This window comes from Lichenostomus cassidix, chromosome 1 (genome assembly GCF_008360975.1).
Source record: "Lichenostomus cassidix isolate B80296 chromosome 1, HeHo_3.0, whole genome shotgun sequence".
Lineage (NCBI taxonomy): Eukaryota > Metazoa > Chordata > Aves > Passeriformes > Meliphagidae > Lichenostomus > Lichenostomus cassidix.
Window position 1 is genome coordinate 38,436,894 of NC_139479.1, and position 12,675 is coordinate 38,449,568.

General features: G+C 37.3%; 1 protein-coding gene across 3 annotated transcripts in view; it reads right to left on the reverse strand.

Annotated features, from left to right (window-relative positions):
• Positions 1 to 12,675, reverse strand: part of PCCA (propionyl-CoA carboxylase subunit alpha) — a 273,781-nt gene that overhangs the window by 191,918 nt on the left and 69,188 nt on the right. For all 3 annotated transcript variants that reach the window (XM_085057123.1, XM_085057133.1, XM_085057141.1), the window contains one exon: positions 4,661 to 4,792. In XM_085057123.1, the coding sequence (XP_084913249.1) occupies positions 4,661 to 4,792 (132 nt within the window). The remainder of the gene's footprint in view (positions 1 to 4,660; positions 4,793 to 12,675) is intronic.

The window sequence follows — 12,675 nt, forward strand, 5'->3', positions numbered from 1 at the left end:
ACACATGCATACACCAACTTTAAGCAACAAGCTGATTCATATCAGCAGCACTAATTGTCTCAGTTCTGGCTTGAAAAGACTGAAGTTATCTGCCCAGCACAGTTATTAATTTACACTGCTTCAACATCAGTTTCTTTTGCAGCTTTAACATATTAGAGCCCAAACTCTATGATACGAGAAAAAAAAAATTTAAAAAAAAAAAAATCAATGAATAATCAAATTTTTGCTCTCGAAGAGCATTTCTGAACCAGAAAACAAAAATATGCGGTGCTTTAAAGAGGAAAATCTAATAAAAAATAAGAAATTGATATATTGAAATCTCTGGTAAGTCTTTTGATCATGTTGCATTAAAAAGTATGCTGAACATATGTTTAAAGTATCATGAATTTCACTTGCTGATTATATAAATACAGAAGAAGTTTGAGTAATCAGTAAAAGTTAGGACAGTTATTTTAGATTTTTGGTACACAGAACTTCTAACAGATTCACAATATTTGCACAAGAGGGGCAAAAAACTGAATGCTGTGATACTGCCTAATATGCATGTCCATATGTACAAAATACACAAAACGACAGCTACTAAAAGCATTTTAAATTATTTTTAAAAGCAAAAGTCCTCGATGATTTACTGCTGTTTCCTCCAACAACACATTAGCTACACTACCATTTTCCCAAAATAAACTGGAGACTGTAAAGAATTATATAATTTTAGCACCACCTTTTATTGTACAAATAAAAATGTTCAAGTAATGGTAGAAGTTAATAAAAATCCTAAGAGTTATAAAATTATGTCATAGTGTTTTCACAAATAGGTGATTCCATTAAGTTAAAGAGACATAAAATACTCCTTTAGCATAAAAATTCCTAACCTCCTAATTTCATGTACATGCCTCTCAGCCAGGTACCAGCAGGTGGAGACAGAAACACAAAACTGTCTTGACGGAGGGGAATGCCAGGATAAAGCTGTTTAAGAGATTCCTAGAACTGTGAAACATTGTATTAATTATGAAGAACAGCATAACATTTTTCATGGCTAGGGGTGCTAGCCTTAGAGCCTCCAAGTCTTATCTCTAACAAACACTCCAGCAATGAAGTCATCATGCAATCCTAATGTCAATACCCTAATGCAAGAATTCAGCTAAAACAGGTGCCCAAAACTTAACTACAGCAAATTCAGAGCCTTGCTGAAGACCTCTAATGTGTTTACTGACATCAGTGAAACTGAGTAGACACAGTGACATTATTCTTCTGGGTCTACATCCAGCTGTGTTCCACCAGCCATAAAACCACACTGGCTGTATGTGGTGAAACAATACAAAAACCATTCTTCCCTTGCCACTCCTTTTCCAGTTTTTCACCACAGCATATCCTTATGCTCATTACTTGGCCTCCACTTTCTTCTTGTCCCTTACTCCCCTTTATTGTGTACAGTCAATACATCATCTCAGCCCTAATTTTAGTATATAACCATTGCTCACATGGATTAATTCTAATTCTTTTGATTAAACCAGTTTGCCACTTCCTCTCCCACTCGGTTTTATAAAACTAATTGTAGTTACAGATTTTGAAATTAATTACCTTTGAATGTTTTTGTTGGCTCTCTAGCTGACAACACAAGACTCCAGTTCCTTACATGTGCAGACTGGATAACCCTTGCCCCAGCCAACTGAGAAACTGAACCAGGAATGAGAAGAAAATTACTCTTTGTCAAACTGCCCTCTCTACTCTCATTCCACGTCCTTCCATTCTCTGTTTCATATTTGCTAGAACATTTGCCAGCACAAGAATAGTTAGTTGTGTGTGTTACGCCAAGCATCCTCCTTCAGTCCTTCCAGCTTTAAGTATACTATTGAAGGGCTTCCTTCTTTTAAATTTCTAATTTAATTTCTGCTCACTGGGAATTTTTCTGCATGCAACTTCAAGATGCTATTACAAAATCTTAGCAACTACAGTGTCTCCTATGTGTAAGTGCTAAGCAACATAAACAAGAAAGAAAAAATAGCCTTCATTCATGAAGTATCTACGTATCTGCTGTGCTATTTAACAAGGATATAAAGACAACTCTTCTAGTACCAAAGATTTCCAGCACAGTCCTGAGTTGAATAATGAAGCACTAGAAGTTGTTACTCTGTGTTTGCTTGAACTATTCATCCATAACGAATACATGCAACAGATCTGTCTTAATTTCTGGCATTGTCAGAGGCATGAATGAAGTTTTCTTCCAGCTTTACTAGACTCCACTTTAAAGTTGAAGCCACCTCTAATCAATTCAAGCCTCAAGCAGACATTTAACCCTTTCCTACAAACTTTAAATTTTTCATTTCTCAATAAAAAGAGCCCACAAAGATTTTGAAAGCTTCATAACTGTGACCAAAATAGTTCTCCCATATAATGGCAGAAATCCTAAACAGTCTCCAGTTCCTTGTGTGCTGATTGGAGCTGCTATCATACAGCTCTGCCCTTCCTATCTTAGTCTGAATTTGCAAAATAGTGTATCAAGCTCTAACCAAAGATCAGTCATCCTGTATGACCTAATTACTTGGGTATTCATTTGACCAAGAGACATTGTCACAGGAAGGAAATCAGAGCACAAACTCAGGGACATATTTAGATCCATAGCAAGTATGACACTATCAATTATCAGAAGATTTATTTCCTGTAATTGGTAATCAAAGCACTAGTTAGCCTAAAATTTGCAACTCTACTCTTTGACAGTAATGCTGGTACTATCTGTGCACTTTCATTTTTCCTACTTGGTGAGTACATGCAGGTTTGGGGTTTTTTCCAGTTATGCACTCTTTTTCATCAACACCCTTCAGATAACCAGAACTGGTGCAGGGCTGAGGTATGTGAAACTGATATGATATTGGACACTTTGGGATTAAGCGACTACCACACAGTTCCCTTCAATAGCAGAGGACTAGAGTTGTCAACTCACTCCTGCATTCCAGTTCATTTGGTTCTAAGGGTATTGCTGCATATAGCCCATTGCCAACCACATCACTTTAGTTTCCTTTTTGTGTCAGGAACTTCAGATAGCTGTCAAAACCAGCACAATTGAAGGTCTACAAAACAAGTGCATACGAGCAAGCAGCTCAGTTGCACTGGTTATAGCTCTCTCTGTTCATTAACCATTATCTACTTCGCCAGGTTTGTTTCTTCTTACTAGCAGAATAACAGACCCTTACATAGGTTTTAATTTGATACAATGACAAAACCAGCATTTTTACTATCAAATTTTGACTATCAAATTGTCCATTAGAGCATGTTTTGTGGTCTTTAAATGATTAATTCAAAGTTATCTCCTAGCTAGATGCTTTTCGAAAAGCTATTTTCAGGATTTCTAGAGGAATATACAGGATATAGAACAGAGAATGTTATGCACAACAGCTTGGCTGCTGTTAAATCTTACAAGTGCTAAAGGACCACATACACAAGGGACTGCTAAAATATGCAACAAAAATCTGAAATTTGCCCATTTGCCACTGCCAGACTTCAGCATGGCCACAAGTGCCAGCACAACATTCAAATGGAGCCCTCCAGAAAAGAAAAAGGTCTGCACTTTTGCCTGTTGCAGCATTTTCCTGCTACCAGTCATTACATACATCACACATTTCCATCACAAGTACTGAAAAATTCTCTTAGGCATTTTGACCTCAGCTGTTTCGTGATTTTCTCATTCTCTCTCACTAGTTAAGTTCTCCAGGCAGCCTCATTGGACCAGATAATTTTGTGGAGGCTTAGCCCCTTTACACTCTATTTACCTTTCTCTTTTAGTCAGGGTTTTTTGTCTCTTAACAAAGTTTAAAATCCAGCTTAGCTACTACATGGTTTTTCATGCAACTTGAAGTTGTACTCAAACGTTATTTGAAAAAAATCTGATTTGACATCTCAAGCATAAAAAATTTCAACCCAGAAGGTCAACATTTCATAATACACCAAGTTTTAGGTGTATCTAATGCAGGTTTCAAAAGAGAAAAGCTTATTTAACTACATCAACATAGGCAGTATTTTAAGACACACAGGAAAGCTTTTAAGAGCCCAACACTTAATTACTATAGCAGAAAATAAACAAAAACAAAGATATACTTTATTTACCCTTACAAACTATAAAGCAACAACAAAAAAAATTGGAAAACTGTTGGAAGTCATTCTTTCTAAACCACAGGAAGAACATAAGCTGTAGATTCTGATAAAGAGCCACCAACATTCCCCCATCCTCACCCTGAGTTTTGCAACACATGGAAATCTGCAGTATCAGCACAGACCATAAAATGGAAACTTCACAGAGTTTAACAAACGTCACTTAACTCAGAACTGCCAAGATCTTGGCCAACAATACCTGAGAAATGTAAAGATGTGCAAATAGTTGAATCTACACCTGACATTTAACACATCTACCTGCCTTCATGTTAAATTTAAAGCCAAGTATTTTTAGAGACTCCATTGAAGAACTCCTAATACATCATTTATTTTCAAGGACTTTGTCCTCCTCTCCAAAGCTCTCTTGCTAGTAAAAATCTGTACTCCATTTTTAATTACATCTTATTGAAAAAGAAGATGAAATTATAATTAGATTCTGCATCAGACCTTCAATAGGTGTACTTTGATTTAAACACTGTTCCTACAGTGGGCAGACAGTAATTAAATGATTTCTCACCTTGACTACTCCATCAAAGCCAGGGATCGTGTTGACCTTTGCATTCTTGGCTAACAATTTGCTTTCAATCTTGTCTCCCATAGCTTGAATAGCATGTGTGTCAGGTCCAATGAAGGTGACACCTTCTGATGCCTGCAAAGACAATGATGATAAAACTTCTAGAGACAAAAAATAAAAATCAGCTCTTCTATACACAGATATTACTATTAACTTTTTTCTCTTTTTGAGCTGACTAATGCAACAAGACTTATGACAGTGAACTGTTTATGTAACAACATAATATATAAGCATTTCATACAGTTCATTAAAAATGTGTATGACCTTGTGAAAGTATGTATACACACAGATTCAAAGCCCTATAATTAGCATTTGTATAAATCAAAAGCCTGGCCAGAGAAAAATAGCTGCAAGTGGAAATACTCCAGCCTGAAAGTTAGAAATATCCCTTCAGAAAACAGAGGCTTGTTAATTCACCATTGAAATAACCAAAAGTTATTTACTAAGGTGCACTTCCAAATGATAACACAGTTTAAAATTCTATTTAGTATGCAACCAAACCCCAATGAAACATCACAATGAAAATGCCATCTTTTACTCAACATATTTAAGACCTTGAAAATAAAGGAATAAGTGAAATAACATTTCCTGATTCTTTCAGGCAACTTTTTTCCAATAATAATGTAGAAAGTGGCTAAAACAAAATATTTTAATACTTCAACATTAATATGTAGGCAAAACACTGAGCTGCATGTTTCTTCCTCCTGTTTCTCTATGGCAACAGACTTCAGCAAGGTGATTCAGATAGACGCATTTTTTCAAACCTCTTCAGGTCCTTACTACAGTAAGTCAAAGGCAGTTCTATTAGAATTATTCCCTAAAAATTTACTGGTGCAATATCAAGTACACGTCTTTCAGGCAACTTTACATCTTTTGTGCTGGAGTCGGAAAGAGGGTGAAAAAGGGGCAAGAATAAAACTTTTTTTTTTTAAATAAAAAAAGAAAATCAAGCTTTGCACAATTTTCCCAAGTTACATTTATTTTCTTCTCCCAATTCTAAGACACCTGTACAATGCCTAAAAACAACTTGTTTCTAGCAAATGGGCATTTTACTTAATACCAATACTACCAAAATGGCAAACAGCAATTTCTTATATCACAATTTATGTCTATACTGTCTTTCTGACACATGCTGCACATACCATATAGTTACAATCACTAACAATAAAATGTTATTTGTTGAAGCTTTGTGTATTTATGTGATGATGATCCAATCCCAGAACATAGGAAAAATACGTTTAAGTTGGGATGCATCCTCCTATTCATGATCTTGTAAGAGCTGAGAGATCTCAACATGCTTGGGAGTCACTGTTTGTACTATCAGCAGCTCCCTAGCAGGAAGAGTAACAGCAGAAGCTCTGTGTAGATGATTTCCTGCCATCCTAGCTAACAGGGTGCTAGAGATCATGGAGAAAGGATCAGGTAAGCATTACAGTCACACAAGGAAGTTTAGTGCAAGGACACCCAAACCAAATGCAGAGCATCAGTTTTGCTACATCAAACTCAATGTGATATCAAAGGATGTCTAAAAGCACAGGACTCTGCATGCTGCAGCATCCATAAACCACAAGGTAACAAACCTAGAAGGTTCTGCTAGTGTGTCTAACCACCTCTTACACAGGAAAGGGGTGCAATATCTGACACTACTCACAACTAACTTTAGTTAAGAACACACACACCAAAAAAAAACCAAAAAAAACCAAAAAAAAACCTTTGTCAGCTTAAGGCACTACTAAACAAAGTCTTGCAAATCTTGCTGCAGTAATTTAATATCCCATCACTCAAAGATGCTTACTCAAGCCCTCTGCCAAAGCTTCTCAGTTCATCACCAGAAAAGTGACCCAGCTTCTTCACTGGCAACACAATGCACTAAACGATCAGTTCACAAATCTACTGCCCACTATTGAAAATGCCAAAACCAGACCATAAGAATGAATGTGTTGGCAACATCTTCAGCTCCCACAAAGATTTATCAGCATTCACCATTCTCTCAACGTATGGAAAAGACCTGCCCATCTGACAAACTCTAGTGGACCTGAAGTAATTGAAGAGATCCAGTCTAGAAGAGGAGATTCCTTTGCACCTCCTCCTGGAAATTGTGAATGCAAACATTTACAATTACTGTATTATACAGTCAGTAGTGTATTCAGCCTCAGTGACAGCCTAAGCAGAATTAAAGATAGAAAGAATGAAGGAGGGGAAACTGCATAAAAGACTTCTACACACGTATACTTGGCAACATATACTCTTCTGTGGGTTTATGAATCTCTGGTAAACCAGCCAACTCACTGCCAGGCCTCCTGGAGCTGCAGGAAATGATTGAACAGTTCCAACCCAGCTTTAGACAAAACAAGTGATACTAAAACTTATCCTCTGTCTTTTACTATGTTAGTTATGGGCAATTAAACACAGTTTTTGGTGTCCTCATTTGAGCCAAGATACTTGAATCTGCAAGTAACATCAGCTTAAGAGAAGCAGCTTCAACCAGCAAGGACATATGCCAGGTACAAAAACACTGCTATCAAGAATCTCGTGTTTTCTCTTTCAGGATCATCTGGTGAGGAGATTTTTCTATTCACAGCATGCTGATGTGGAAAAACACACTCCAAGTGCCCAGCTGCTTCCAGGTGTAAGAGCCCCTATAGTTATCTTACCACACAGAAGCAGTGACAATAATGCAGGCTTTGTGCTTGTTCATTCCCTAGTAACTGAAACAATCAGTTGTAGGAAAATATTTCCCATCTCTGAGGAAGAAATGGCTGAGAGGATAGAGAGATCTCAGAAGCAATTGTAGCCACACAACTTTACTGAAAATGCTCTTTTCTGCGTAAACACAGAGCTGGTTTTAAACAAGTTCATGAAATTTACAACCCAAACAATCTGTTGCACACTGCCACTGAACCATAGGCTCTCAAATTCAGATTTACACATGACATTTTTAAGATTACCCAAACTCAGGGTGATATTTGTGGAAGACAGTAACAGCCCTTAAGTGACTGAAACAACCTAGCTCCTTTTCCCTCATTCTCTCTCCTTCCTCTCCTGTACACACCTGCTCACAGTCCCATCCCCCTTCTCTAAAGGCAGGCTTTAACACTCCTCAGCTGACTTAGCTGACCAACACGGCAGACAATGGCTTTTCTTTTTTTGTGAGAAGTGTTTTTCATCACTTTCATGAGTTAAAATGAGCTAAACAGAAAAGCTTAATGGTCACTGAAGGAAGGCCCACATGAGCTGCTGGTGCATGCAATTGGGAACAATTACCTTCTTTGGGATGATGGCACATCTTTAAACTCTGAGGTGTGCTGGAGGGGAGCTGCATGCTGCCATATTGACCTGTTCTTGTCAAGTCTGCATTACTGTTTACAAGTTTGTTCTAAAAATCAAACATGATGCACTGTTTGAACCACAGAGCAGCTAAAGTTTGAAGCATCAAAGCCACTGCTTAAACCAGCTCTGACATGTGGAGTCAAGTATTCCAACAACTTTGGGGAGAAGAGAAGCAGAAGCAAGATTCTATGGCAGCGAGGTAACAGCAAGATCAGCAAGTTTTTACTGAAGAATTTATTTGTGAATAAGATTATGAAGGAAGCTCCACAGATAAGAACTCCAGCAGAAACTTCGTCATAGGTCTCATTTTCAAAGGAGTTTTGTCTTAACTCTCAAGTTTTCTTCACATGAAAAACTGGAAAAGGTTTCCATTAAATGCTTACATGAAGCTGATTAATTCTTTCACCATTGTACTGCCCTCTTGACACAACCAGTCAAGGAGGCAGACCCAAGGAAGAAGGGAATAGGCAAAAGCAGTCTGGTAATCACAGAGTTCCAGAAAAGTTGGGATCATCCACAGATACAATCTCCCACGTATAGTTCATAGCTCATCAGAAGGACACAAACCTGTACGTGCAGCTGCCTGCAGCCACATACAAAGCAGAGCAGATAAGCAGCACACCTCAGGAATGACTGGAATAGACAGCTGGGCTTGAAAGCCTCTAAGTTATATGGGCTAAATGCAGGGCTGAAAGGCTGAGATGGCAGCAAAAGGAAGATCCAACAGAGGTATGAACAATCTACAGAAAAACCAAGCAGAACAGAAAAACCCAGATGAAACATCCAAAGACAGACAACATACAGGAATACTACTGGGGAAAAGGAAAAAAATAAAGGAAAGAAGAAAAATAAGGAAAAAAAAAAGACAACAAAAAACCACAAAAAACACCACCAACACAAGCCCACTGACATCTGTTGAAAAAAGTAGGGATATAAAACGCCCCAGAATACAGGAACTGTCCATTCAACATTGGGAAAGAATCCCTCAAAGAAATCTACTATAAGAATATATAAAAAGAAGCATCTATTCAATAACCTAGGAAATACTGAACTGGTAAAATGCCCTACAATAGAATGTGGTGGACATGAAAAAAACATCCTGAAGATCTCTGCTAGATGCACAGAAACGAACTATCAGCTCAAACACTTGGGCCCTGTTGCTGCTATCTTGAAGGCTCAGAATTAAGAACATATGAGTGGCCAATGATTTGTCCAGGCATAAGCTTGCAAATTTAGTACCAATAAATAGAAAGTTTCATTATCTGCAGATTAATTTTAAGCTGGAAAAGGCTTGAATCCATAGAAAACCTAGGTATTTTCATGAATCACCAAGAGTAGTAACTCTCCAGCAGTTTGGTGAAGAAAAGTGCCTCCAATCTTCTTTACAATAAGCAGAATTTCTGAAGACAAAGGATCTTTACAATGCATGCACATTTACACAAACACGCATGAGAGAAAAGGCTTACAAGTAGCATCCTCTACTAGACCAATTATTTTTACAAAATGAGCCATGCTGAAGAAAAGTAAATTAAAGCCTTCTGTACAGGCTCATGGCAGAGTGAAGACAGTAAGTGATGTAAGCAAAAGGATAGGTATGCAAGAGAGGGAAGGTCTGTAACATCCTACTGTTCTCTGACCACACCTGCCTTTGGCTACTGCAGTTATTTCTGGAGGTTCAGCTTTTGTTTGAGTGTTTTGGAACAAGATGGATAACTACGATCACCTTGAGCTGCAGAAGCACAAGGCAGGTAGACTGTGACAGCAAGTAGCCTCAAAAGCAAAATGTAAATCAGCAGCTGGAAAAGTGATGGTGACTGATGCAACTTGCAGAGGAAAAAGGTGGTAATAACGAGCTGTGCTGCCCAGCCTATCAGACCTCACGGTTTCTTCCAAATTCTATTTCAAAATCAAAACTGTTACTTGGCTCCAAGACACACTGCAAAGTACAGGTCAGAACTCACCACACAAGCTATGCCCACTACTTGTGGCACTACACTGTGCCATTTTAAATATCAGTACTCAGTACTGTCTCAAATGGGAGCACATACTGTAAGAGAAAGTAATAATTGGAAGTGTTTCCTTTGAAAAGAAAAAGCTAGCAGAATGAAAAAGCTTTACCTAAAAATGAACGCAGCTGCAAGAAGTTTGTCCCACTTCTTAAAACTGAATTTAAAGAACACTTAACGATTTTCAAACCACTACCTTAAGAAAAGAAGATAACTGCCAGGCAGCAATACCCAAAAAAATGACAACTAGAATACACTAATTTACTTCAAAACAAGCCTATACAGATACCAGTTTCCATGTTTAACCTTTGCCACAGGGAGGGAGATGTGTTAATATACTCCCTTTAAATGATCATTCTAAGAAATATGAAGTGATTTACTTAACCCTGGTATGAATCTGTTAATATCTGTCTCCAAAGTAAAGTTTAAACTATGCAGAGGCATGAGAATCCATTAATCAGTTACCAGCAGGGCCACACAAACTTCTGCAGGACCAACTGAAAACAGGTCTTATCCAGGCCTCAAACATGCCTTCTTTAAAGCAGGGTAGGAACAGAATGCAGGAAGAGCATACAGATATATATAATAGATAGAGAGATAGGCATAATTGGTTTTTTTTTATGTAGTGTAAGTGTATGCAAATACTGGGGATGGGGAGAGAAAATTCAATTTGTTAGACTACTCTACAGCTCAGCTTAAACAAAAAGCACAGTGGCCAAGCCAGTATAAACAATATAAAGCTACTTAATTCCACTGTCCAAAAAAAGTGCACACTACAGAAAAAGTACACAACCTTCTGCATAAACATCAGGGAGTGGCCAGAATAAATCTAAATGGTCAGCACCACCTTAAGCACCAATGCTGCATGGAAAATAGTTTTTTAAATAAACTTTAAAGTCATCTCCTATTTAATTCCACAGAGCTTGTAAATTTACAAAGTAAAAACTAAGACCCAAACTATCTGTAGACGACTTCCTTAATAAGATACAAGTTGTGAACTATTATTATCACAAATTATATGTACAAAGGGTAAATGTGCTTGCATTGATTTAATTCTGTAATTTAACTTAATTTTGAAATTAAAAACTCTCCTTGACCAAAAATTTCATGGTGTATATTGTAACTTAAAAATGCAAGACATGGTTCCCTGTCATATCTTTGCAAATGAAAGGAAGCTTTTTCCCAGGGCTCAAAAAGCACAAGACACTGAGAATAAGTACCACCTCAGTGGCTCTAAATTTGCAAGTTTTCACTTTGGATCTGATCAGCAAGCTGAAGTTTTACTTTATAATTTCCTTTGAAACAATTTAAGGCTTTAGATGGTCTATATGTTTTATGCTTGTCTGGAACGTAAATGTAATATTGAATTAACTGAGTTCAGAAGCATTTCTCAAATATAAAATTTGAACATACAGTAGTTTGCATGACATGCCACTGTAAATGATTAATTACTTCACTATCTATGAAATACTACACAGACACCACCCAAGGCACAGGAAGTTTGAATATTTGCATATATCAGTAGTAAGGAATACCCAGAAAGTTCAGGGAGAAACAAACTAAACTTAAGAATTTTTCCTGGATGGTTTCCATATTGCTTTTCTTCACTTCATGGCATTGAAACCACCCTTGATTTTTACATGATAAAAGAAATCTGTGGAACTAATCCTAGAAACCTCTTTCTGTTTCCTTGCTTAACACCTCCAGGCGACAGAAAAGACAAAATGCTTCATTTGCATCCTTAAACATTAGAAACTGCGAATGAGCCTTTTCAGCTGCAAATGTTATTGCATCTACATTTCCAGAAGAGAAAGAAGGTTAAACAGCCTACTCAGGTTTATGTTAACTCATCTCTTTTTAGCACCCTGAGCAGCACAAAGAGCAGAAAATGCAGAAGCTTAACAGCAGAACCTCTTTCTTCATTAAGTTCAGTTAGATCCTGGCAATGGATATAACTGCTGATTACACGAAGATAAAGAGAAGAAATCAGGTATGCACAGAGGAAATGGCAAACATTAACAAGTGTAATCTTAGTCTTCCCGATCATCCAGCCTCATGAAGACCATTTCATTTTTCATGCAACACAAAATAGTTCTACCAGTTACATGACCACATAAGATTTTGCCTGATGTAAAAAGCAGCATTTGTTTAATCATTAATTCAAACTTAGTTTAAAATGTAATATGCCAGTGTTGCACAAAGCAAGCCCGAATATGTCAGTAAGGTAAGAAAGATTCCTTGCTTATCAATAAGTACTCCACTTTATCAATTAAAGAATAATTTTTAGCCACAAATTGCCAAATCAATGAACTACTTCACTTCAAAACACAAACAAGTACTATTTACTCTTGAAGAGTATTAGCTCTCTCTACGTTTTTTTTTTAATTCGGATTCAAGCTGCATATTTTCAATTTGTTTGGGGGGGGTGAGCACTTAGAATTACCAGATTGAATTAAGCAGACAAAGTTAGGAACACTGTATTTTCTAGGCCATTTGGCTTTCAGTCTGGAAAAGGTCTTCAGCTTGGCAGAGAATGCTCAATGAGATGTTTAGCACAAAATATACATTAGTCTAAACGAAAACCAGGCAGTCATGGAGAAAAAACAGGACAGAACAATGAGA